Source organism: Ixodes scapularis, unplaced genomic scaffold (genome assembly GCF_016920785.2).
Source record: "Ixodes scapularis isolate PalLabHiFi unplaced genomic scaffold, ASM1692078v2 PGA_scaffold5__190_contigs__length_132052651, whole genome shotgun sequence".
Taxonomy (NCBI): domain Eukaryota; kingdom Metazoa; phylum Arthropoda; class Arachnida; order Ixodida; family Ixodidae; genus Ixodes; species Ixodes scapularis.
This window is the reverse complement of record NW_024609880.1, coordinates 98,699,756-98,726,883: the sequence shown is the minus strand read 5'-3', so window position 1 is coordinate 98,726,883 and position 27,128 is coordinate 98,699,756. Positions and strand designations below refer to the sequence as shown.

General features: G+C 47.0%; 1 protein-coding gene across 1 annotated transcript; it reads left to right on the top strand.

The window, feature by feature from the left end:
• Positions 1 to 7,224: 7,224 nt before the first annotated feature.
• Positions 7,225 to 27,021, top strand: LOC8042650 (V-type proton ATPase subunit H). The gene is made up of 13 exons (XM_029967807.3): positions 7,225 to 7,586; positions 7,997 to 8,078; positions 8,656 to 8,845; positions 13,914 to 14,027; positions 14,476 to 14,580; positions 16,082 to 16,179; positions 17,587 to 17,694; positions 17,789 to 17,873; positions 18,835 to 19,013; positions 20,520 to 20,645; positions 22,425 to 22,526; positions 23,169 to 23,282; positions 26,539 to 27,021. The coding sequence occupies exons 1-13, from the start codon at positions 7,523 to 7,525 to the stop codon at positions 26,609 to 26,611; spliced, it is 1,440 nt and encodes a 479-aa protein (XP_029823667.1). The 5' UTR covers positions 7,225 to 7,522; the 3' UTR covers positions 26,612 to 27,021.
• The last annotated feature ends 107 nt before the right edge of the window (positions 27,022 to 27,128 follow it).

Below are 27,128 nucleotides of genomic sequence, written 5' to 3'. Positions count from 1 at the left end.
CGCGCAAGGAATTATGGGAGCGTTCTGCATGCGTCTTGCTCTCACGGAAGAGAAAGAGAGACAGGAGGGTGGGGGGTGGAGAGAGACGCTGTAGCGAACTACTCTAGTGGTACTATACACTATGCTCCGTTTCACCTTGCTGTGGACCGTAGGCTGCTCGCTATCAGAGTCAATCCAATGCCATGGAAGTGTCGCTGAAAATCGGGAAGGGCATAGCATCGCGCGGAGCTCCTAGTCGGGTTTTATATGTTCACAGCGCTGGATTGACTGGGATGGCTCGTAGGCCTCGCTGCGGTTCATCGTAAAGCCGGAGTCACACTGCTTATACAACATCATGCAAGACAGTCTGCAAACAGATTCGAACGCGAGCCGCCACGGCATTTATGCTTCGAATGCCGCATGGCAACGAGTTCATCCTCCGTCATTCCAAAGGTCGCCTTCGTCGTCCCCTCTCGGCGCCAGGGGGGGGGGGAGATTGCACGTTTTACAAAAAGGTCTATTGTCACGCTAGAGCCCTGTAAATAACAGCTTTAGCTGCCAGAGTAGAGGCACGACCCCAAAAAGACTTAGATGCACAACGTCAGAATCCAGAATCTCCATGGTGATCCCCTTGTAAACTTTCTGTGCAAACTCACACTCTAAATATAATGCCTGGTACTCTCAACGCCCTGCCACTCTTAAATTGCCTATGGCTATACAGTTTCCGGTCAGGCGAATAGAAGGACTCGCGACATTTGCGCTTAGAAGCACCTCTCGACCCGAGGAAGAGTTCGTGTGCTCAATAATGCACGTTCCAAAAATTGTATCCAAAAATGACATTCTTCTGCTCTATAACGTTTTAGCGGTATCTGTAGACGTTGTTGCTTTAATACGTTTATGAATGTTTTATGTATTTTCTTCTCAGGAATTTGGAGCAACAATATCGGGCTACCGTTGCTCTTTTGAATGCACTGCACGAACATCGCAGGTTGCTGAAAACGGCACAAACGCGGGGAACCCCCCTCTCCTTTCCCCGTGTTTGTGCCCAGTGCAGAAAAGACTTTAAATGTAGAGGCCGCTCTATGACCTTATAGAAGGCACAGGAAACAGACAGTTCAATAATATCCGCGCCTTGAGCTCTTCACGGCACATCAGACGCGCACATTTCTGAAGGCTGGAGCCGCAGTGGGCAACAACATTTGAGTCGATCTTGCAAGTTCAAACGCGGGTCAGATCAGCGAACTCTAACAGGTGTGACTGTGAGCGTTATATGAAGCACGTCACCCAACTTATCATCGACGTGAAACAGTACCAATCACAAATAAAATAAGAAAGGCGATTTTTTAGAGCGCAGCTCTTAGGCGGCCATTTCCGCGTATAACGGCGTCGGCGTCACCGTCGCCGTAACCGCGCGCGTTGTATTATGGGACGTCACAAACCTATACACCAATTTAATTCCCGCTAAATTTATCCAATCTGGGATGTCCCACAATGCAACACTGCGCATTCAGTTTGCCCGTTAAATTTCGCGGCAAAACTGACGTCACATGACCTCACCAATTCAGTTTCCCCGCTAAATTTAGCGGGGAATTAAATTGGTGTCGAGGCCATGTGGCGTCAGTTTTCCCACCAAATTTCGCGGGGAAACCGACCTTGTGTATAAGTCTCGTGACAAGAAGTCATGCGACATCATTTTCCTCAGTATATTTAGCGGGGAAACTGAATTGGTGTTAAGGTCATGTGGTGTCGATTTTCCAGCTAAATTTAGCGGGGAAATTGTGACATCATGTGACGTCACAGGCCACGGCTTCACGAGATGCGGCTTCAAAAAATCCTGAGCAACTAGCCAAAAACGTTTCACGTTGAAACAAACACTGCGCGCGTTGCATTATGGGGCTCCCACCGTACCACCCTCGTCCTCCCGGCCTACCCTCAAAAAAAGAAAAAAAAAAGAAAAAAAAATATATATAGGTGAAGTAAGGTAAATATAAAAACAATGGACCGGGAAAAGTTAATAAGTCAAAGATATGCGTACTGTCGGAATTACTAATTCGAAGTTTATTACGACGTTTCGAGCGGGGACTGCTCGAAACCTCCGTAACACCCCACCCCGCCCCCCCCCCCCCCCCCCCCCCCCCCAAAAAAAAAAAAGGAAAACGGAGTTTTGGGTCCGCCCCTAGTTTTTGTCCACCCATGCCGGCCGTCTTCTTCGTTTTGCTTCTATTTTGGGCAGTGACGTTTCCCAAAGAACAACAAATTTCTTCAATCTTCTTTTTTTTTGTGTGTGTGTGGTTTGTGCAACTACCAGGGTTGGGTAATTGCTTCCGTGGTGAGAGCCAAAGTGCGAGGAGGGGAGATGGTCTGGGCGCAAGAAAAAAAGCCCTTCTTGAACGAGGGACTGCCTACAGATGTAGCAAGTTGAGGGAATAAAGTATCCCAACTCCCAAAGCAAGAGGAAGTCTTAGCAGGCGACACAGGTTTTCAAGGGGGAGATTGCACTGCAGTCAGTGTTGAAGCGCCGCTTCGCGGCGGTCGTCGGAGGCATCAAAGAATTACGGCGTTCTCGCAAAAACAAATCCAGAACTCCGTTTTTTTTTTTTTTTTTTTTTTTTTTTTTTTTGGGGGGGGGGGGGGGGGGCGGAAAATTTGCAAGGATACTATTCTCTCCATTCTTTCGTGTGAACCGGGGGGTCCACCCATGTCGAATTGCCCTCCGAGAAGGGGGGAAGGGGGGTCGACCTTGTTTGGGGGGGGGGAGGGGGGCGGCCGTCCCCGTCGCCCCCCCCCCCCCCCCTTGGATCTGCCCCTGCGTTCTCGCCTATATTTCTGTGCCTGGTTTTCGAAACACCATTTGGTTTTTGGCGTTGGCGAGCCAGCCTTCTATGTTCAGGCGAACACACTATTATACACAGACTGTTTTACAACCTTCAAAAACGACCATAAAAACAGGAAACATGCTGAAATAAAAATAAAGGACATTGCCAGTGAAGGTTTACCACCGAAGGACGACTGCGTCCACCTGTGGTAAACCTTTCTTTGAAATGTTCAAGAATGCATTGTTATAACCTTTCACAGGAACGGAGCTGCGCCGAGAAAGTTTACAGGAATGCGTCCACGATTAAAATACACTTCCGTTAAGAATGTGAGCTTTCTATGTGCAGGCGCCCGATTTTCCAGTGCATCATTTTACATCGATGCCGTATATTTCGTGACAGAAATTTTGGATGAATGTATCACGTGGTATAGGTAGTGATAATAAACCTTCTATAAAGAAATATCTTGGTAATAATTGTTTTTTCAATTTTTTTTACTCCCCCCTCCCCCTTTATTTCGACCGCTGGCCCACCCTCGAATAGAATAGCGCTTGTCCTGTTTGCACTTCCTTTAGTCCCGTTTACTGTGCGCTGTTTGCCTTTTCGACACCCTTTCGACACCCCCCCCCCCCCCCCCCCCCCAAAAAAAAAAAAAAATTTAGATTGTTTTTAATTTCAATTCCTGGGGAAACCCCTGGCTCTATTATATTCGCGTTCCCCCCTAAAAACGTCTGAAAGTCCTCTCTTTCAGTCTTTCTAACAACGTATCTTGATCTCGAAGTTATGCAGCCCGCAGCGTTGTAAATTGTAATGCGATTCTCTCAACGAGGTCCTCGTTGGATTATAGCGAGTTCGTTTCACGGCACTCGTGCCCACGCGTGCCCACGCGTGCCCACTCGCAGCCTGGAGCGGGTTCGTATCAGTAGGCACTTGACGAGTGATTGCACTCTTTGAGTTCGTTTCAACCCTGGCACCTCACGTGTGCATGCACTCGCTGCACCAGGGATTTCCCTAGACCCCCCCTAGTTTTCCTGGACACCCCCCGCTTGAATCTAAAAGAGGAAAAAAATAAAATAATTTTTTTTTTTTTTTCAGATTAAGTAGAAAACACCACCTCTCAGGTGGTGTTTCCTACTTAAAGGAAAGGGAAACATACATTACGGGTATGAGAAAGGAGAAAGGGAAACATACATTACGGGTATAAGCATTTGGTTAATAGACGTCTGTAATTTAGCTAGTGGACTAGAAAAGAAACAGTTTTATATTTTATCTAGCCTCGCCTCGCCTCGCCCCCCCCCCCCCCCCCCCCCCCCCGAGCTATTGGGACACCCCCTTTGACTAGAACCCTGCGCTGCACCGAGAAAATCGGGAGTGCACCAAAACGCAATTCCGTCATGCCTCGCTCCGGTGAGGAGCGGGAGCAGACGACGAGGGTTCGTCTGCTACGATGTGTCGCGAAACCGAAAGAAAAAAAAGTAGATTTTCTGATAGAAATCGCGTCCCGCGGGCAGCGGAATCAAACGCGAGCTTGAATTGTGAGCGTCTCCTATTTCATGGAGGAAGCAATTGACGAACCGTTCTTTATTGGCAGGTTTTAAGTCTCTCTGTTGCCGTACAGAGGCTGAAATATACCAGTGTGTAAAGAAATGCTCAGAACAGACGCATCAGCGGCCCCCGAGATGTTTATCACCATCCCTGTGCGGGTGAAAAATTTAACATTTGTCGACAAAACTCCCCCAGCAGAAACCTGACTGCCCAATACGCCTCGCAAGTGGGCTCATTTTCGTCTTCTGCGCATGAGACAGGAAGTGGCGGTGACGTCTGAACGCCGAGCCCTGATTGGCTGATCGCGACCCCCTATCTCAGCGTCGTCTGCTCCTTTGACCCGTCGTCTGCTCGCAACATCGTCTGCGTCTGTCTTACCTTTCCTGCGACTTTCGGAAGTGCAGGTCTTTCCGAGCGAGCTCGACTTCGCCTTTCAGAGAGGGCAGACGAAATAACTCGAGCGGTACGTTGTTTTTGTGTAACAACTAGCAGACGCGCATCAAGGGGGGAAGTCAAAGCAGTCACTGGAGAGGTGTCCCGAGGCGCCTAGGTTTGTTTGCCAAGAACCGAGAGTGAGCGTGTTAGTGTCCGCAAGTTCCCTCCCAAATACTTTTTCCCTCCTTTCGTGTGCGGCGAGACCCCTCATTTTTAACGGCGTCGGCGGGTTGGCGCAGTTAACGTCGTCTGCTTTACGTCTGCTAGTCAAAGCGTTGGCTGCTTTACCTTTCCTGCGTCTGTCGGAGATACACCGCTTTTTCACCGGCGAGAGTCACCGTTTCCTCGGGAAACAAGGAGATAACAAGAGGAAGAAATTGACCTCTTAATCTCAAACTGAGGTCAGCGATCAAAGTATAATACGGGAAGGGTTCACAAGGGTCGCGCGGGCATATTCGATTCAGCTCACCAGCCGGTCGTGGGCAGACGGTCGCCGAGTCGAGGAGTGCCTGCTAGGCCTAACTGCCGTGCTCGCTTGGTCGCGTTCGGTGGACTCGTGGCCTATGGAGCTTTTCCCGGGTGTTTGTGGATCCAGCGTTCTTGTTCGTCATGGTCTGTTTCAAGTACTTTTTACTTTTTTTTTTTTTTTTTTTGCTGCATGAAGTCGGGACGCGTGAGAAGCGCACGGAGAAAAATAAACGTCCGTGGGTCGTCGCGACCGCGACGCTGTCGGCCATGCTGATTTGATCGTAAGAAGTGGGTAAGACAGCTTCGGAGTTGTCGTAGGATTTCGTCGTAACCTGCGCAAAACTTGCGAAAATTTCGTTTCGTGTATACTAATTTGTTCTTAAGTTATTCTTACGCACATTTTTAGCGTAAGATCGTCGCCTGCACTTCCGAAAGTCGCAGGAAAGGTAAGACAGACGCAGACGACGTTGTGAGCAGACGACGTTGCAAAAAAGCAGACGACGCTCAGATAGGGGGGTCGCGATCAGCCAATCAGCGCTCGGCGTTCTGACGTCACCGCTACCCCCCTGCGCAAGAAGCAGACGAACTTGCCCTCCGCATAAGCATCAGAGGAAGCGACTTTACCCGAAGATTGGGCAACATCATCATGTTTAACATTTACCTACGTCAGCTAACTTGCCCCGTCGTATTTTGTTCGAGAGAGCTCTCGTTCTCGACGCCCTCACCAAGGCTAATATCTGATCCACCTGTAATGACGATCCAGTGGCGGATCCAAGGGGGGGGGGGGGGGGGGCGACTGCCCCCCCCCCCCCTTTCCCCCCAAGCAAAGTCGACCCCCTCCTCCCCCCTTCTCGGAGGGCAATTTGCCATTGGTGGACACCCCGGTGCACAAGAAAGAATAAGAGAATAGTATCCCTACAAATTTTCCGCCCCCCAAAATCGAGTCCTGGATCCGCCCCTGTGACGATCGAAATCGAAAGTTCCACGAAAACTTTTGCTGGATATTCCAACAGACTAGTTTTAAGCCGTACCCTTTCAGTGGTTCACGCTAAAGTCACTGGATCCTGGGAAAGGATCCAGTGATTTCATGTTGGTCCATGAAATGAGCAATTTCTCCTTGACCCCTCCGTTCTTGGTCAGCCGATCTAGATTCGCTGGTGACGGGTAGCTTCATGGAGACGTTTCTTGTATGCCGAGATTTCGCTAACCACACACCGGCGAAACAAGCGTACACTTTCGTAACAGCACCAGATGCTGTGTCGGTGCTTGTAGGCACTGAAAAATAAGTTTACTGTCTTGAAATACGCAAGAAGAACAATATAATTGTAAGAGATCCATAGAGATCTGCATGATTAATAACTTAATCGCATACAAAGTGCAAAGGACTCTTATATTGGCGGAGAACGCTTCCAGTACGATGATGCTCCATGGTGATCTTGGCGCGACTGGTTTAGAACGACCCCCTGGAAGCTTCGAAGATTTAAATGGACCAAGATGGCGATTTCCATGGCAACCCAGACCAATTAGCCAATCGCCTTGCGAGGTTTGGGTCGTCTGTATGTTAGTATCCGTTCGTGTCCGGCTAGCAGGTAGGGAAGGCAATGGCGCTACTTTCCCAGGATCCAGTGGCTTTAGTTCACGCAGAATACCATGCTCAAACGGATCACGTTTCTGCTCGGACAGCATCAGCAACCAGCTGCTTTGTAGACAGCTGGTTGCGGAAATTTACGCCGTCTGTAACTATCTCTACGCCAGCCGAGTTGCTTGAAGTCATCGTAAATATAAACTACAGCTTGCAGCGACCAACGTTTGTAGATAAACGTTGGTAGCGACTGCACTCTCGCATTCCCACCCATCACTCCGAACAGAAAGGCACTGGTTTCGGTTTGAGGTTGGTACCTTTTCTACAACATAGATGGCGGAAGCAAAGCAGGTTTTCTCTAGGGAGGCTCACTAGTTTTCTCGAAACTAGCGCCACAACTTTGAGTTGCGGTCAGACACGCTAAACAGGCGTTGCGTCAAGCCCTTATCTGCTTTCGGGGTTCTTGTTTGTTATCGTTTGATTTTCTGCGGACGTTCCCGGCATAAACATCCAAACATCGGTTGTTGTCTAAACAATCTTTGTATTTTACTTGCTAGGCTGGAGGAAAGCCAACAGCCGAAGTTCTTTAGCGTCGCAAAATCGCGAACTCACTCACGTCCGGCCGTCAGTTTGCCGAGCTAGCGGGTGTCTCCTCACTCACGTGACGTCTGCTGCTGTCGGTGATCTCCAACACGAAAAAATGTCTCTCACCACAAAGATTGGCTCCGTTTTGACCGCTCTGCCCGACGATATCGAGAAAGGAGGTCAGTAACTTCCATAATTGCTAAAATCACTTTCATAGCGAGCGGTTTGACCAGGTTTGACATCGTGAACGTCTCCGCCTCCACCGAGCGATGATGAGAGCCAAGTGTTTTGTGCCCCTTCTCTGAGGGGTTTTAGGCGGCTGTTCTGGATTCGCTTTATCATTGGGCTAGGGAAATAAACGAAGTGCCTTTGATCAAAGCGTGCTTAGAACTGGCACATAAACTGCCTCGGCGAATGGGTCTTTCATAGTGTGGGGGACTGTACTCCGTCATTAATGGATTCATTTTTAGTAGTGCTACGCCACAAGCGTGTATATTTTCGTAAACACGCAAGCTGCTCATACTTCCACAAGCTCTTCTGCTTTACTTCTTTGCCGGAATCACTAACAACATCTTTCTACCTTTCACAGGTGTCTTGGCTGCAACCAGTGTTCTTCACCAGCGAGCCAATGAAATACGTCAACAGAGGATTAACTGGCAGTCGTACGTACAGTAAGTGCACGTTTCATTCTCATCTCTTAACCTTTTATGAACCTAAATTGTATACATGTTACTAGTCGTGCTTATTTGGGTAGCTTTATTTTGTCACTATCCATGCTGATTGTCTATGCAGTCAGTGACAAATGGGCTTAAGCATGGTTTATATATTGAACCACGAATACAGCATGTGCACTTTGCTTCGAACCCACTCTAGGTGGTCCGCAAAAGTCGGGTTTCTCTACGTATTGCTCTGCGGTTTATTACAGAGGTGCAGCTAGCTGATGGAAGCTTGGAGTAAAAATATCAACAGATGAACTTTCCTCGTTCAAGAAAAACAAACAGAAAACCTGGTTCGGGCAATCTGTGGCAGCATTCGCAGACGCTGTCATGGCTGTCTTGAATGCCACTGTACCAGCTCGTACTGCCGCACCCCGTAAAAAATGCCCTTGCAGAATTTTGACCCCTTTGACAGGCACGGCTATCTTGCCACCGTTTCTACACAGCTCGGGGAGTGTTTGTCCACACCTTGAGGAGTGTTTGTGCACCACTTGTAGAGTGTCTCTTTGGACGTGGCGATTTCCAATGGCAGGAGCCACATGATGAGCCAGGAGGAGTACACGGTCATTGTGGCCCTGGACAAGGCTACACCCGAGAGCCGCAGCGCTCTGCTCAAGCAGCAACGTCTCCAATCGGCCAAGACCCTGCTCAACCTCCTGGTGAACGTGTCCAAAGACCAGACTGTCCAGTACATCCTAATCATGATCGACGAGATGCTTCAGGTACCCTTATGCCCTTTCATTCATACGTTGCGCTGATGTCCCGAAAATGTTTCTGGCGCGACTGTTAAGACAAATCACAAAGGTGGTCTGAGCTGGTGGAAGGAACTTGAAAAGGACCCTTCCAGAAGCCTCAAAGTGCTCACCAATGTTTTCACTCTACGGATTAGAATATCCATTTCGATTCACAGATTGGGGTATAAATCTCAGGCCTGTATAGCAACTGGAAAAAGAAAAGTAAGTGCTATTGCTCTTACCTTTGTTCGCTGGCACGTTCAGCGAACGGTAACATCAGATTTAGATTGCTGCGACGCGAGCAATGCCTACACCCTCTGTGTCCGTTGCACCATCAGTTTCATAACCACCATTTCAGAAAATTGCTGGTGCAGAAGGTTCTGGTGTAAAAATGCGTAAACGCATGCTCAAGCGAGTGCGGGCACTTTCTCGACCAAGGAAACAAGATTCTACAGGCTTCATTGAGCTGCAGTGACCTAGATTGGGCTCCCCCAAAGTCTCTTTTGTTCCTATTGTGACATCTTTTTTTTACCCCAAGTTTGTTCTAAGACACTTCTTCCCTTTCCTTTCTAATCCGTGCATTGTTTCATCCTCGAAATCCTCGAACCCAGTATTCTGTCAGGTGGCACCAGTGTTCTCTAACATGGTGGATTGCCAGGATCGTGACATGATCTGAGCCATTCTTTTGAAGGCCGTCACAACATGCTCCTTTGCTTCTTCATAGGTAATCCTAGGGTTCAAAAAATGAAGGGGCAACGGAAGGGGTGCGGGGATTTCCCTCCCCCTGTTCTGATGCCACTGGACACTCCGTGCATGGTAGTTATAAAAGGCTAAGCACAACAGTTGGATGGATGTTCCTGGCAGCATTTACAAGAGATCATCCTAAGAATATAATCTCCCCGGTTTAGGCGAAGTTAAGAAAAGAAGTGCTTATGTACTTTTGAGGCTACTTAAGTATTGAGAACTTTGAGTACCAACAGGTGTTTAAATGTTTTTTTCTTCAATTGATATGGAAAGTATCTGTTGACAAGCTCTGCTACACCTTCACGTGACTAACATACTGGAAGGGGTGTGCTGTTTCAGTGGCAGTCGCCTCAGCTGCTCGGAGGTGGTGACTCCATGATCTGCTCAGAGTTCAGAGCCTGGTTGAGTCATCTCGAATCTGACAAAAGCACTCGCCACAGTCGCATAGCATCCCCAGGCTGCTGAAAGGACTCATCCCTTTTTTGCTGTACACACCAACTCAACTCTTACATCATGCCATGGTGGGGACTGTTTAATCACAGTTCCGATCTAGGGGTGTGGGCGGAAGCTGCCGTGCGGGATGAGCGTTCCTGTGTTTTGGAAGAAACCAGATTAAAACCTGCCTTCTTATCAAAACGCCGCAACTGGGTCTGTACCAAAAGAGCCGGGAAAGGTGTGAAGATCAGGTTTCATGTGCTTTCTGCCTGGTCGGTTCGTCCGAGATTGTGGATAGGTGCCGTGAAAAGAGAAAACCAGACGCTGTCAGACTGTGACTGCTTGTGCGGGAAACACTTTGGGTTGAATTCACGGATACTTGTAGCCAGCAGATTATTTGTTTTGTTTCGACATGAATGCAGGAAAACAGTCAAGTCTTCCACACTACCACGGACCATGTTTAGGACGTTCAAACAGCCGTCTGATAGTTCGGACTTGTTAAAACTGTAGTCTGCTCGTTCAAACGATGGCGGCCAATAAACCAAACGTTGCGACAAAAAGGAAGTGCAGGCCTTAAAACACTTACCGTAAATTTAAAGGTTGTTTGGTGTAAGTAGGCTCGGTGTAAACAGTAGATGCAAACACACTATCTTGATCATCGTTACCAGTGGCCATCACCGACTTGTTCTACCCAAATCACTTGGTCTGACTCTGCTTGCGATTTGCAGTATCGACATCGAGCATCACGGCTACCGTCTATGCTTTTGCAGCCTGAGCAACGTTGCGACTGAAAATAGCAAGTAGAATCTCATCATGCAAATCAGACTTAAAGGGCAACTCCGGCCAAAACTCGAAATAAAATAAATTACTGGTATTGCTGTAGTGACACAAAATACGACCTCACCCAAAATATTTCGCCCGTGGGGCGCCGCATTCTCAACTAATGCCGATAATAAAAAAGTGAAAGCCGTTTACAACTCCCTGTAACACCGAATTAGAGCGCAGCTCTTGAGGAGGAGGAGGGAAGGGTACTGGGGGTGAAGTGACCGGGGGGGGGGGGGGGGGGGGTCACGTGACGATGCCGATGATGTCATCAGTGACGTCATTTATGACGTCATCCGTGATGATGACGATGCGGATGCCGGTGACGTCATCAGTGACGTCACTGATGATGCCATCAGTGATGATGACGATGCGGATGCTGGTGAGGTCATGAGTGACGTCACTGATGACGTCATCAGTGACAATGACGATGCGGACTCCGATGACGTCATCAGCGATGATGACGATGCGGATGTCGGTGACGTCATCAGTGACGTCACTGATGAGTCATCAGTGATGATGACGATGTGGATGCCGGTGACGTCATCAGTGACAATGACCTCGGCGAGGGGGTCACGTGACCCTGGGGGGTGGTTACGTGACCTCGGGGAGGGGGGGGGGTCACGTGACCTTGGGATGACCTTGGGGGGTCGGGTGACCTTGGTTACGCCGACGGCGACGCCGACGCCGCTCAAGCCGGGAATGGGCCCCTAAGAGCTGCGCTCTAAAATGCGACCTGCCGCGAGCCGCTGCTCCTTAGCGGGCGGCCAGCGGGTTGCCGATCGCTAAAGCAACATCGGGCTGTGACGTCAGTATCGTTATCTTTTTTTCCTCCGGTCCGGGCATTGCGCAGAGTGCACTTCTTTGAGCCGCTACCACCGCTACTTCGGCTTGTGATTGGTGTGTTTAGCCGTTGCTTTTATCTGTAGCCCGTGAAGCTTTGGTAGAGCCTTTTGTTTATTTGCTTGTGAGGACTTCAAGACTCGTTTTAGTGAGCAACTCGGTGCGCCCAAGACTGCCCAGCTGTTCCTCTAAAGATGCCGAGTGCAACTTGTAGCGCTGTGGGCTGCTCAAACAACCCGCTGCGCAACTCGGAGGTGCTTTTAGGTGCTTTTTCACAAGTTTCCAACGGACCGGAAATTGGAGAAGATGTGGGTGAACGCTGTTAAACGAGTGAACTTTGGACTTAGGCTTTTACGTGCCCGAGGAAAAAAGAACAAAAAAACAGACGTGTACAGCCCAGCACACGTGTGTTCGGGCGCCGCGGCCCGCGCCGGAGAGCCTCAAAGCTTCGTGTCTGGGACTGACCCGCAGCGTGATAGCGAGAGGGCCCCCAGTACTGTACGTCGCTGGCAGCGCGGCGTAGAGCAACACCGCTCCATCCACGGAGCCCCGATGACAATTTAGGCCTAGCGACGAGTACGGAAGACCGCACACACGGCGACAGCTGCCGAGTACAACAGCAAACGAGTTCACTCGTTTTCCAGTCGCTAGCTTTTGGGTGTACAAGCGACGAGTACGGCACAGCGCACGCACGGCGGCGGCCGCCGAGTACGGCACCGTACGAGTTCACGGGTTTTCCAGTCGCTAGCTTTTGGGTATACGCACTAACTCTTGCTACATATGCTGGATAACTACCGCGTATACAGAATTAAAACAAAATCAGCTTACCTCTTATCTTTAGACGGCTAGCGCAACACGGGTAGGTGCCGCTCGGCCTGCGTACTCGTTGAACGAGAACGATCCTGACGGCACATTCACATAGCGGCTGATTTCCGGTGTTGCCGGGGCCTCGAGTGGCTAGTTTTGGTTTTGTTGGCTGCGCCCCAAACAAAGCTTTGAAACGTCGATATCTTTAAAACTATGTACAATAACGAGAAAAAATTACACCTTGCAATTCAAAGACGCTTACTGCACTAAAAACAGTCATAATCCCCAAATTGAAAGTATGGACCGGAGTTGCCGTTCATTCTGCGGCATTCACACATAATGAATTGCTGCATGTCACATTATTTACACTAAGTTTTGCGGTGTAATCGGCCTGGTTAATTTTGGTCAGGCCTCTGAAGTAGTAAGACATCGCTAGGAACAGTAGCGTAGACAGGAATTGTTTTCGGGGGGGGGGAGGGGGGGGGGGGGGGGACAGAGGTGGTTGGAATGTTCATGATTTGGGGTGCGGAGGGGGGGGAAGGGGGGTCAAAATGCATGTGAATATTATAGGGTCGGCTGGATTTCGGAGGGGGGGAGGGTGGGTGGCTGAAGCCCCATAAGCTCCCCCCCCTGGCTACGCCACTGGCTAGGAAAACATAAAATCAAGAGTTCCAACTCCGAAAAAAAAAAAAAAGTATGGTGACTCGCACCAATGCCGACAGCATCACATTCCAATGGTTTGTTGATGCAGGAAGGATGTGGCGCTTCTTGTCCACACCCCATCGCGCATGTGCAGCGCCGGTGACGTGCCACTAGGGGCACTCCAGTTTGTTTGTAAACATGAGTTGGTGTATTGGCGACTCCAGCGAAATCGACGGCCCGTAGCAGCAACGTTGAGAAGCTCAAGAGAGAAGGTCGTTTGACACTGTCGTCTGCTATCGCTGCTTGGTTCTCGTGGGCAGCATGGAAACAAACATAGTTTCCAGTGATTTTGTGCTTCCACCGTGTCATTCCTACACACTGACTAGAAGAAGGTTTCTACAGTCGAAAAATCTCTTTGCTTTCATATGTAACGCAGATTTTACTCTGCAGTGCAAGAAATGTACATTATGGTCCGCGTGCTGAACGACAAAAACAATCTCCTTTCGTTTTCCATTTTCTTAGGGGACATGGAACCCCCCTAAAATTTTTAAAGTTACTTCTAGGGTGTAAATGCTCACGGAAGATTGAGGATGGTCGATGCTTGTTGCATGCATGGTATATACTAGATTTCATTGCACAACCTGAGAGCACTTCATCCAAGTATAGGAGCATCGATAACACATCCACATGTGAATGTGTCTCCGGAGTGTCAAGTATGACCTTTTCGTGATGCTAATTTTTAGCGGGTTTTGTGCCATTCCAGGAAGACAAGACTCGTGTGGAGATTTTCAAGGAGTACTCGCGCAAGAACAAGGACAACGTCTGGACACTCTTCCTCAACTTGCTGAACCGTCAAGACGGTTTCATCATGAACATGGTGTGTGGAAACATGCATGGCCAGCCGTTGCAGTTGTGACATAGCTCTGCTCAAGCTCGAAATGGGTTTTTAAATGTCTGGGAATTATTAAATTGTCGAGAGAAAAAATAGACAATCTGTTAACCTAGCCACCCTGTCTAGGGCTAAATACGAGGCAGCGGTGGACGGCAGCGTAGAAAGGCTGCTTCACCTCTAAATTCAAAAGCCTAGTAAAGTGTAGAGTAGACAGTGGGGAATTCTTTAGAATTTAAAGTTATTGTAAATTCCACAAAGTGGCACTTATAAAAAGATAAAAGGTATATTGTTAGCAGCTGAGGGTATTGGTTGATACAGCTACTACAAAGTTAAAAGAAAATGCGGAAAGCATAGGATAAACTCCTGCAGTGTGTTTGTGTTGAATTCTTTTCACTTCTGTAGTTATAGCAAGTGAGATCGTTGGCATTTGCAGACGAGCAGGATTATTGCCAAGATAGCCTGCTGGGGTCGGGAGCCCATGGAAGGGTCCGACCTGCAGTACTACCTCACCTGGCTCAAGGACCAGCTCAGGATGCCGGTAAGGACTCTCCTCACTCTAGACACCTTGCTTACACTTTACTTTTATGCTTTGCCACACACAACCCTGTTTTGTTCAGCGTATCGGTGATAGCTTTCAGCACTGGCAGATAGTTTTGAATGAAGGTCTTGCTCTGTGTGTGCTCATGCTGCAGAAGCACCTTACGCTCTGCCTTGCTATGAAGTTGTGCAATCGAGGATATATATTGCCGCATGCATTGGGGATTTGGCAACAAATGCGGCTCCCATATGGAGGGACAAGCCTTGAGCCCTGCTCGGCCCGGATCTTTTTTTTTTTTTTTTTATAACTCTGGACTTTTCTGGAAGGCTCCTGCCCATTCTCGGCTGTAATCGAGTGTTTCGGTTCAGAACATATTAAGGCCCGTTGACACGCTTGCAACCGAGTACGACCGAGAGAGACAAGACCTGTTGAAACCTCTTAAAATTTCTTAGGACGAGAGAACACACTGGCCTGCTGGCGCCATCTATGTGGTGACCCTGGAACTGCATTTCACAAGAACGAAGGTTTTGCAGGATTTCCGAGGTCAAATGTGCATAATACCTATGAGAAAGGCTTGTTGATAACGTTAACAAAAGTTTTTCGAGCTAAGAAAGAAAAGAAAATGCACGAGAGAAATAGAAAAAAAAAAGATTGAGGCACACCTAAGCATTCCTTATGAGTTGTGAATGCGAAAGCATGCAGGCCGCTTGTCCGCTTCCTTTTTCGTCTGCTGCAAACTTTTCGTCGCCGGTCAGCTCGTGTGCTCCCCTGGTGACCGTGGACGCTCCGCGCTGATGGACACGCAGCGCCATGGGGAAAGCGGTCGTGGAAACTGACGATCGCAGCATTCAAGGGGAGCCCCGTCGACGCGCGCCAGCCAATAGAACTGAAGGATCGGGGAAACTATGTGCCGTTTTCGCGCATCAAACTGATGACGTCAGCTCGCTCCATAAGACAGTTACTGCTTTTGCATTAATATGCCGGACCGCCAAGTTTACACTGCTACTCAATAGATGGCGCCAGTGTGTTCTCTTGTTGTAAGAGTTGTTATGAGATTCCAAGGCACCCGGTTCTAAGTGGTTGCAAGTATGTGAACGAGCCTTTAAACACACAGTGTGTGTGAATGCAGCTGTATTGGCAGCTTCGAGGCAGTCTTCTTTCGCCGACGCAGGATGCTTGATACAAGTTCGCCTCATTAAACATTTATTTTCAGTTTTACATTTGTTTACAACTTTCCATTCATGACAGTATGTATACATACAGCCGTGGCCAGTTCCCCTTACGTAGTCGAGATACATTTCAAAGGAAGGTGTTCCTGCTACATTTTTAATAATAAATCAAGCATTCATTTCTTTGTGGAGAGGGGGAGGTGGGCATCTTTTTTTTTGATAAACTATGATGAAACTAACCATGGACCGTGGATCACTTCAGTTCTTGTATTAATACTGCTTTAAAGTGAGGAATAGCTTAGGGTGAACTTCTCGTGCTCTCCTGTTTGCAGAACAACGAGTACATTCAGTCGGTGGCAAGGTGTCTTCAGATGATGCTGCGCATCGATGAGTACAGGCTGGTCTTCGTTGCTGTGGACGGCATCTCAACGTGAGCTTCGTTTTGTTTCCAACATTTTGTATTACAAACAGATCATGAGAGTAGTGATGGTTGCATCAGATAAGTTTTTTTGCAACTTTGTAATCGCTCAGTGCAGAAAAAATACTTATCAAAACATCTTTGCAAAACTGTTATGCGTAGTTGCTGGAATTGAGGATCCAAGCTTTCTATGTAGCTGCACTGTATTGAAATATGGCATATTGATTGTCATGAGTGCACCAGGTTGATACATAATTGACTACAATGTGCAGTGGAAGAAAAAAATGTTTCCTCTCCTCTTTCAATAAATCTAACCGAACGTTTCTAGTATATATCACTAAGATGAAATCGAGACAGTTTCATTTCGTGATTTCTGGTGCTACACTCCAGAAGCCTTAAGTTTTTGTTCTGGGCTTTTAATAAACCCACGATGAGGAGTAAAGAGACAGCCATATCATTAGGGTGACCACTTGTCGTGCGACTCGCGGGACTGCCCTGCATTGAGTGCTCAAGTCCCGCATTCTGCAAGGTATAACAAAACCTCCAAAATGCCCCACATTTCGCTCTGTCGTAAAATTCACAATTCAACTCATGGCGCTGCTAAACAACGGGGTATTGAGACGTGCGGAGGTTGCTGGTAAACGTGTGAATCGCGATGGTACGGCATTTTCTATCCAAGAATTGCAGGAAGCAACCGTCGTTCTTGCAGGAGAACCCATGCGCAGGCACTGTTTTGCCCCTCTCTTCTTGGTGACAAATATTGCAAAAATGATTGCTTGCCAAAAGTTAAAAATTTAATAATATTGTAATTATTTTTAAGTCAAGCTCTGTCAATGCAAAAAGGTTGCTCTGGAAACTTTTTTTTTTTTTTTTGTGAAAATGGCCATAGAAGGCAAAAAGCCTGCAACTCACAATGGTAAAAAAAAAAAAAAAAATATAGGGTTTCAGGCAACACAGGATGTTGTCAGCAGAACCAGATTTCGTGGCGTGCTTGTTAATAAATTTCCTCTAATATATTTTTTGTAGTTGCCGCAGTCATAAGAATACTGCCCTCCTCTTACCCTCCCTTCCCCTTCACCTCCTCTCAGTTAGCATGTCCCACATTTCACTAGGAGGAAGGAGGTCATCCAACATATCATAAATGGTTGTCTTTTTACTCGAGCTTGAGACATTGCATAGGCAAGCAATGTCTGGTGGTTTGACGAAGCTAAAGAAAGCCAAGGATCAAAGGGAGGACTGTATGACACACTAACAGAGAATGAAGAGGAAACCTTGTGAGAGAAAGAGAGACAGGAATTGCCTGCACAAATAGATGGCGGTGTGCGACAAGTCATGTGGAAGCAGTATTGTCCATTCGTCACGGCGTTTCCATGCTGATTATGTTTTATTAATCTGCTCGCCCTTACGCCACTTTTGCAGCCTCGTGACGGTGTTGGCAGGGAGGGTGAACTTCCAGATTCAGTACCAGCTCACTTTTTGTCTGTGGGTGATGACCTTCAACGTCAACCTAGCGCAACGGATGCACAAGTGAGTCGTCTGCGGCTCTCCTTGGCTCTTGAGCCATCTACAACGGCGAAATGGCGGCTACGAAGTAACTTCATTACGTTGCGTTTCTTCGCAGGTATAATGTCATTCCCATCTTGGCCGACATTCTGAGCGAATCCGGCAAGGAGAAAGTGACGCGTATCATCCTGGCGACTTTTAGGGTATGCATCTTTGTACCGGTAATTCGTGCTGTGATCTTGAGGACATGCTCCCTGTTTTTATTTCGTAATTTTTGTATAATTTTTGCTGAAGCAGGTGCGGGAGAGGGGAACTGGTGCTCCCCCTCTTTTGGTAGATTGCAAGGAATGGGCAAGCCTTGCAGAGAAGCAGATAAACTGGCCCTGTTTGTGGAGAGAGTGCAAATTATTTGATCTCATACAGTTATTCCTTGACCTGCAAATTCAGTGGACAGTCAATGAACTGATCGAGCTGATGACATCATGTGCAATAGTGAAAAAAAAAATGCAAATGCAACATTTGTGCCTGTGCTGAGGTGACAGTGGCATCACATCTCTCTCTTGGATTGTTAGTTTCAATCTTGATGGTTACTGCTAGTTTTCCCTTGCTATATTTGTCTAAGGTAATATTCATTCTAAAGCTTACAAAAAAAGAAAGAAAAAAAGAAAGCAAGCAAGCTTGGCAAAATGATCCCACTTGGGTGCAAAGTGCACCATTTCTAGAAAAAACAAAATTTTAGAAGAATGTTTTTTGTTATTAGTTTTACTGTCTAGATAAGACCTGCAGTTTACTTCTGTAAGAAAAAGATGTCCTTGGATAATGTTTGTATCCTCCTCATTTCCAAGCCACCAGCTAGCTGGTGCTTTCGAGTGAATGACGCTGTGTTTGTTTATCTGGGGGAATTTGGGGAGTATGGGAATGGGGTTCCCATAGACAAGCAGCCCCTAAACTTGCAATCCTCTCTTTGCAGAACCTGATGAGCTCTTGATGTTTCATTAGGCAGAAATTGATAAACTTGTGATGTTCCATTACGCAGAAGGTCATGAACCTGTGATGTTTCATTTGCAGAAACTGATGAACTTGTGATGTTCCATATGCAGGACCTGATAAACTCTTGATGTTCCATTTGCAGAACCTGATGAATTTTCAATGTTCTGTTTGCAGAACCTGATTGAGAAGCCCGAGGAGACTGAGATCCGACGGGACAATGCCATAGCCATGGTGCAGTGCAAGGTCTCAAAGCAGCTGGAGATCCTCCAGGGAAAGAAGTTTGAGGACCCCGACATCGTGGAGGACATTGAGTTCCTGGAGGAGAGGCTGAACACCAGCGTGCAGGACATGAGGTGGGGACCCCGCTTGGTCTTGCCAGTTCTTCCTTCGTTTGCCATATCTTTTCGCACTGTTTTCAGCAATGCATCCCTCTTTCCTATGGCTGACAGCTCGTAGAGCTGACATGTGCTTAGATTTGGGACGTGCAGAGGTCGAGGTTTTCGAATGCAAATCGAGTACAAGCGGTATGGAATTTGAACACTGAGTCAAACATCGAAAATTACATGACGGTAAAAGTGGTTAGAATTTGGTATAGTACAATTAGTTGAGGCTGAACACCAGCGCCAAGGGCATAAGGTTGGGACCCCCAGCTCTCTTTCTGTTTTCCTTTGGCTGACAGTTCTGAGACCAGAAATGTCAAAACTGCAGCTTGGGTGAGTTGGTTGAACATGGGACCGACTTCGCAGCGCACAATTAGTAAACACAAAACACAGCATTGTGCTGATGTTTTATTTTGTATGTGTTGTGTATGCTGTGTTTTGTGTGTGTGCTAATTGTTTGCTGTGAGGTTGGTGACCAGATATGTGTTTTGATAAGGGTCAAGGTTTTTAATGCAGATTGAGTATGAACACTATATGAAACAAAATGCAAATACAGAGTCAAATATTGAACAGACAAGTAATGAAGAAAGCGTTTAGATTTAATACAGTATGAGTAGCCTTTATTTCTGCCAGTAATTCCTGCTGTGCTTAAGACTTGTGTGTTATTACCATCTTTGGGACTGTTATTAATTAATAACAGTACCATCACAACTGTGATTCTAAATACATTTTGAGACGAAAATTGAAAGTGCAAAAAAGGAAAAAATGTTATATTGAAAATAGTACAACGCCTTTATAACAAAGGCCTGTAACATAAAAGTGCTGGCGTAACAAAGTAAAATGGAAGTACCGGCCAACGATCCGTGTTCAATGTGTTTTTGACCACTATGTTGAATTCCTGTTCAGTTAACAAATTCCGTGACCCCACGAGGCACGAATAATTTATTACAAATTTTCTAGGTGAAAAGTAATCGATTTTACAAATTATCGTCTTAACCAGTTACAAGCGCAGTCAGTCACACTCTAACGCAAGTGTGCAAACTAGGCTAATATGATTTACTTTGTACCTTACTCATTTACTTTGTACCTTACATCAAGTACTTTTTAGATGTAAATTACCCAACACTGCAAAAATATTTGCATAAGCAGTGTTAGGTAATTTACATCTAAAAAGTACTTGCTATGCAGCGTTAAGCCTCTCCAAATTTTCGCTGCACAGCCCACGGAATAGTAGCGCGAATGCACGCCGAAACCGTTTGGCAAATCGGTTCGGAATGGTTCTTTTATTGTGCTCCAGTTCAGGTTCAGCTTCAAAATGACTCCAAACATTTTTGGTTTGGGTTCTGTTCCGGTTCGGGCAAAATAAACGGTTCAGTTACGGTTACAGTTCGACACCCTGGTTGATTTCGAGCTTGTTGCTGTAAGATAGCTATCCAGTAGTTTTATGAGTTCCTGCCTCGTTTCTCTTTCTTGTCTCAGCTCATTTGATGAGTACGCCACCGAAATCAAGTCCGGCCGGCTGGAGTGGGGCCCCGTGCACAGCTCGGAGAAGTTCTGGAGGGAGAACGCAGACAAGCTCAATGAAAAGAACTACGAGCTCCTCAAGTGAGGGCCACATTCTGACCCTGCGTCGAAGCATAGCCCATACACGCGCACCCAATGCAGCCTTTTTTGATCGACAAAGCCGGTGCATCTATTCAGTTGTACAGCACGTGATCAACCCGTTATTGCGGTTTACAGCGAATGATGAGGCACGGGTCGCGAGATGTTTGAAACCGAAAGTGCGGTCTGCACAAGGGTTCCGAGCATGTCAAATGTCACGCTCGAAATCCCAGGGCAATGTTTTCAGTCTGCGTTATGTGTGGCTTTCTTTTGCTCATCCCTTCCTCTAGATAGCAATGATCCACACTCCACACCATGCTGTATAGAAAGGTTGACACATTAGAGTCGAGTAAATAATTTACTCACTGTCTCCCAGGAGTGAGATTCTTATACTTCGGTGTTTCACAACTTACCCATACCCTTACAATCAAGTGAATACTTAAATGTAAACATTTTCGACGGACATCCGTCTGGTTAGGAATGATTAATAAATCTTCAACTTAGAAACTCTAACCAAGCTTTATTAAAAAGCAAAAATCCCGACGTTTCGGAACCAACTCGGTCCCTTGATCACGGGTGACTGTTTTTGTCCCGCGGAACGGCCTGCCCACGAACCCGAACACCCCCGGGTGTTTTCCGGATTATCCCTCTTAACCCCGAAACGTAGCTGCTGGGAAGGGTCCCCGTCGACCGGTTTTTGTTGCCACGTGTGCATTGAATGTGCCACGAACGGAGAAAAACTGGCGGAGGCGCCTCCTGTTGGAGTCGTGGCACATTCAATGCACACGTGGCAACATAAACTGGTCGACGGGGACCCTTCCCAGCAGCTACGTTTCGGGGTTAAGAGGGTAATCCGGAAAACACCCGGGGGTGTTCGGGTTCGTGGGCAGGCCGTTCCGCGGGACAAAAACAGTCACCCGTGATCAAGGGACCGAGTTGGTTCCGAAACGTCGGGATTTTTGCTTTTTAATAAAGCTTGATTAGAGTTTCTAAGTTGAAGATTTATCAAGTGAATACTCTACACAAAATTTCTCATGAGCAAAGGTCTTGCACTCCAGTGTTTCAAAACTTACCCATACTCTTTATTGTTTCATCTTTTCTGTTACATACTATTACCAGCTGCAGTAAGTTTTGTCTGCCCAAAGTAAGGTTTAAAAAGCAGCCTCTGCGTCCAGCCTTCGAAACTGGAGATTTAAGTCACTGTGTGAGGTGCAGTTATTTGTTATGGGCCTCACATTTGTTGAACTCCCTACAGAAAGTTATGCCTACACGAGCGGAGGAGGCACTTAGATTCAGAAAGCAAATGAAAATGCTTAATGTTGAGTCTTTGAATTACAGACTAAGGCAAATTAATAGAATGAGTGTAGCAGGCACATAGCCAGGATTTTGTTTCGGGGGGGGGGGGGGGGGGGGGGGGGAAGAAGGGAAGGGAAGGGGGAAGGAAGGGGGGAAGAGAAGGGAAGGGGGAAAGGGAGGAAGGGAAGGGAAAGGGGGCCGCCCATGACAGAATCCTGTATGAGGGGGAGGGGGAGAGGAGGTCCCAGCAAAATGGAATATTTCGGGGGGGGGGGGGGGCCTGGGCCCCATGGGCCCCTCCCCCTGGCTATGTGCCTGGAGTGTAACATGGTGTACATCTCAGCTGAGCTTCGAGGCTTCAGAGCAAAAGATTTTTAGATCCACGACTGAACCACTATGTTGAGTGGTGTCAAACCTTAAGGGGAACTAAATGCTGTGGGGTTGTTAGCGCTGAAGAATGCAATAAATACCTTTCTGCACGCTCAGGATCCTGGTTCACCTCCTGGAGTCCAGCAAGGACCCTCTGGTGCTGAGCGTGGCTGCCCACGACGTTGGGGAATACGTCCGCTACTACCCCCGTGGAAAACAGTGTGTCTACTTCAGTCTCCTTTCTGTTGATGTTGCTTGCCGTTTGTTGTTCCGGCATTATTCTTACTGTGGCGCCGCTTACCGCAGTTTTCAGCATAGACGCTGTGATCCCTAAAGTGGCAATTGAAGAATATAGGCTGGTAATGGAGCATGCTATGAAAACAGTGAGCTCTGCCTAAAAGAAAGTATAGGCTACAGGAATAGCGCAAGTGGCAATCCCGAAATGATGGTAGAAAAATTTCATGGCTCTGTTACCTGAAGAACACCCTATAACTTGAAGAACTGACCGGGTGTTTGGTGCAGAAAACACGTGTGCTTTGGCACATCGAAATTCAGAGCTTATCAGATGAATCCGAATTGACCAAAATTTTACCGGAGGGTGTTGTTCGGAGTATTTAGGATTTATCCCAAAACACGAAACCCTAGGTGTAACTGATGTATTGTCTTGGTGTTTCTTTCTGCATGGAACGCTGACTGTAAAGCAGTTGAAACTGATCATGTCGCTAACAATGTCAACAGTACTACATTGTTGACATTGTTTGTTTATCAATTCTGCTCTAAATAAATGTTTTACTGTGTCCGCATTCTGCCCTCGTTTCGCCACCGGCTCTAACCTCGGGACACCTACACCTTCCCCTGCAGGGTCATAGAGAAGCTGGGAGGCAAGCAGCTTGTGATGCAACTCCTTAGCCACGAAGACCCGAATGTGCGTTACGAAGCCCTGCTCTGTGTCCAGAAGCTGATGGTGCACAACTGGTGAGCCCCATTCTACTTCTATATTCCTATTTGCCCCCTCACTCCGCAATTGGTTATTGTGCTCCTTTCAAGTCCGCTTGTATACCCAAGTAATTCGGAAGGGCCGACTAAGCCTGTTGCGAAGCCGCGGACGACTTTGAAGGATCCTGTGGGAAGTATTCTGGATGTCGATAAAAACCTCTTTCAGACGGGACTTGTGCATAAAGGTCTTAATAATTGTGTTTCATGTATGTTTAGGCAGTGAGAAGTTGGTCTCAGTTGTGGGGTTACGAAATTTAGCCAGAGTGCAGCGTGACTGCTAGCCTTAGGTACGTGCATCACGCAGTAGTGATACACGACTACATGCCGGCCAAGCTTTTGAATCTAAATCTTGATATGACATCCCATGTTTGTTCTGTGGGCTCCTGCACAAGTTCCATAATAAAACTCTTTGAAGGGCAATTTAACATCCTGTTCTTCGGTATTGTGCTCAGTTGTAGAATACATTTGTGCAAGATGCAAGCAAAAGTTTCTCATTTGTTCAGTACCATGCAAAACGCTCCATTTAACGAGCATTATTTGCCTACCGTCTGCTACTGAGGACTGTTCTTTAGTGTAGTCCAGGTCCATACTTTGTGCCTGTGTGTGTGAATATTTTCCTTATTCCAAACACATTCGATTCGAAAATTGCATATTCAGAAGTTCCCTAATATTCGATCACAGCCGAATATTTGGGAAAAACGGCGAATATTCGCACAAACTGCAAATATTCGAGCAACTAACGAATAATCTGCCTGCCACGCATTCCCCTATGAATACGTTTATTCAGTGAGAAATGCGTATTATGCGTTATCTTTGTTTTCGCATGCTTCGTTTCTATCTGTCCGATGGCGGCAAGACAGGATCAGTTTCAGTTTCTTTTTCACCAAGCCCTGTGTTGTGTGGCACTTTTATAGCAATATGTGATGTAATTGCGTGCTCTATAAATTGATACAGTAAAATAAACCTCGAGAGTGAAATATAAAATAGATCTCGAGTGTTATCTATTATAAATGTCTGAAAATTAAAAACAAAAAAAGCTAGGTGCGAGCGGAACATTGCATCGCCATCAACAACAACTCCTGCCACTCCCGCGCAGTCAAAACACAAACCACACCAGCTGTGCCGCTGCGCAACTCTTTTGGTGCTAATACCAAAGTGGCTGATACCGTCCTCGCTCGAGCGTGTTCTCCGAGAATGGCATCAACTGCGGATGATGAGTTACCGAGCAAGCAGGAAAAGAAAGCCGGAAAAAGTCTTCTTTGGCGGTACTACACAAGACTCTTGTCGTGGACAGCTCAGTGCAAGTCGTCCGAACGTGTTCTTCGAACGCCGACAGGAACCACCACAACTCTTCAAAATCACATGAAGCAGCACCCTTTGTTGATGGAAGAGTACAAAAGAGATGCAGCGAATATGCCGTTAAAGAGTCAACTGACACTGGATGATATAAATACTTTAGCAGAGAAAGCAGCCCTTTTCACAGAAGAAAGAAAACACACTTCATCAAAAAGTGGCAGAGATGGTCGCCTTAGATCTCCAGCGTTACAACTTTGTGGAAAACTAAGGGTTCAAGGCACTCAAAGAAGCCATGCCTGGCTACAGTCTGCCCTCTCGAACACAATTGTTGCGTGTGCTCGTCCCGCGCCTGTATGATGACACAAAAGCAAAGGTACGGGCCGAGCTGTGAAAGGCACTTGATGACGGAACAAACACTCTCTCTTTTACGAGTGATATCTGGACCTCGCGTGCGGACGATGGCTTTTTAAGCCTTATATGTCATTTTCTCACCGTGAAATTCGAGATTAAAAGGTTCACTTTGAGCACGCGACATATGCCGGAGAGTCACATGGCAGTGAACATTGCTGCTTCATTGAAGCAACTATGCGCCGACTGGGAGATACCGACCGACTGCTTGAAGTACATTGTGACGGACAACGGCCGCAATGTCCGAGCTGCTGCCATAGTTCGAGCGAGCCAGTTTCGCGCTCACAGTGCAATTGGCGATCAGCAATGTGAAGACGTGTACCTCGGCTATCAACAAACTGCAAGAAGGTGAGACCGGTTGTTAGACATTACAAGCATAGCCCTAGTGCGCAGAAACGACTGGACAATCTGCAGACTCAGCTGAACAAAGACTTGCTCCATATTGTCTAGGATGTTGACACAAGATGGAATAGTCATCATACCTCATGCTCTCAAAGCTCCTCGATCTCAAAGAAGCCATCGCTTTTGAGCTTGCCACTTTGGACACCACCATCAACTCTGCCGAGTGGAGAGATGCAAAGGAGTTTGTGGAGGCATTGAAGCCCTTGTTTGATGCAACTGTGATCACCAGTGCTGATGTTGTGTCAAATTCCAATTATTTTTGGAATGCTGCATTGTCTCGAACGTTGCAAAGGTAACTCGGGGTTTCCTGACAACCTAAAAAAATGCATTAAGACTCGCTTTGTGGACTGCGATTTTGATGAAGTGGCCAGCCTGGCCATGTTTCTTGACCCTCGTTTTAAAGCCACAGTTCATCAGGCGTCTGGCCATACGATCTGGCTGGAAGACCTTGTGACAAGGGAGCTCCAGACAGCTGACGTGGAACCGAGTAGGGACACCGCCATGCCAGCGTCGTCTTCGTATCCACTGGTGGCATCCAGTGTATGGAACGCTTTTGACCATCTAGTGATGAACGAGGAGAAGACTCAGTTGGGAATCTGCCCCAGAGAAGGAAGTTACAGAATACGCCCAAAAGCCCCTTCTGGACAGGGGCCAGGATCCTTGCGAGCGGGGGCAGTGCATTGGTCGCTTCAAGTAGTACCCGCATTTAAGCAAACTCGCCCAGAAGTACCTGGCCCTCCCCGCTACGTCAGTCCCGAGTGAAAGGGTCTTTTCTACTGGCGGAAATATGGTCACGGCGCGTAGGGAGCGCTTACTTTCTGAAAACGTTGAGCAGTTAATTTTCCTGCATGATAATTTGTAATGAGTGCATTACTAGAAGTATATTTAGCCCTCTGCAGCCCAGTAAAATGCAGTCGCATTGATTTATTCTAAAAAGGCAATAAAACCTGCTGTTACCTCTTGTTTTGCAATTTTAGTACTAGTAGATACATATTCAATATTCGAAGTCAGTTTTTCGCCTTATTCATATTTGATTCGTATTAGAAAATTGCGATATTTGCACATCCCTAGCCGTTTTATAAATTAGATCTTAGTTGGGATGTGTTCAAACAGTACTTGTTGTTTTCAGGGAATACCTGGGCAAGCAGCTGGAAAAGGACACCAGCTCTTCAAGAGCATCTCAAGGAGCAACCAGGACATAAGAAATGCGTTTCGGGCATCAACCTGTAAAATAATTCCTCCATATTTATTGCGCTGTTAAGGATGTGAAGTATAACCTAGTTCCACAGCCACGTATATTCATTCTGGTTTTTTGTTATTTACCATTCTGATTTTCGTTGTTATTTACCGCCTTGTTTTTCTAACTTGTGTGGAACGGGTAAGTGTTTAAAGCGCAATAGGACTGCGCTACATTCCAAGCAAGACTGCCAGTATAAAGGTGTGTAATGTACGTAGGAATGCGGATTTTGTGATCTAGTCAGTGTCGCCGAACCGTTGTCTGCCTGTGTTACGAGTGCCTTTCTTTCAGCTCGGATAACCTTTGGTACCATCGGTTGTAGCTCCCAGTTCGACCCTGACTCTGTTGAATAAAGTAGAGGCTATATGGCATGTGTGTGTATCTTTGTCTCGTTTATTTTCAGCACTGTGGTTCAAGGAAACTTGCACACATCGCAAATTTTGTAGTAAAAAATACACAAGCTTGTTCTTTTCACTTTTACA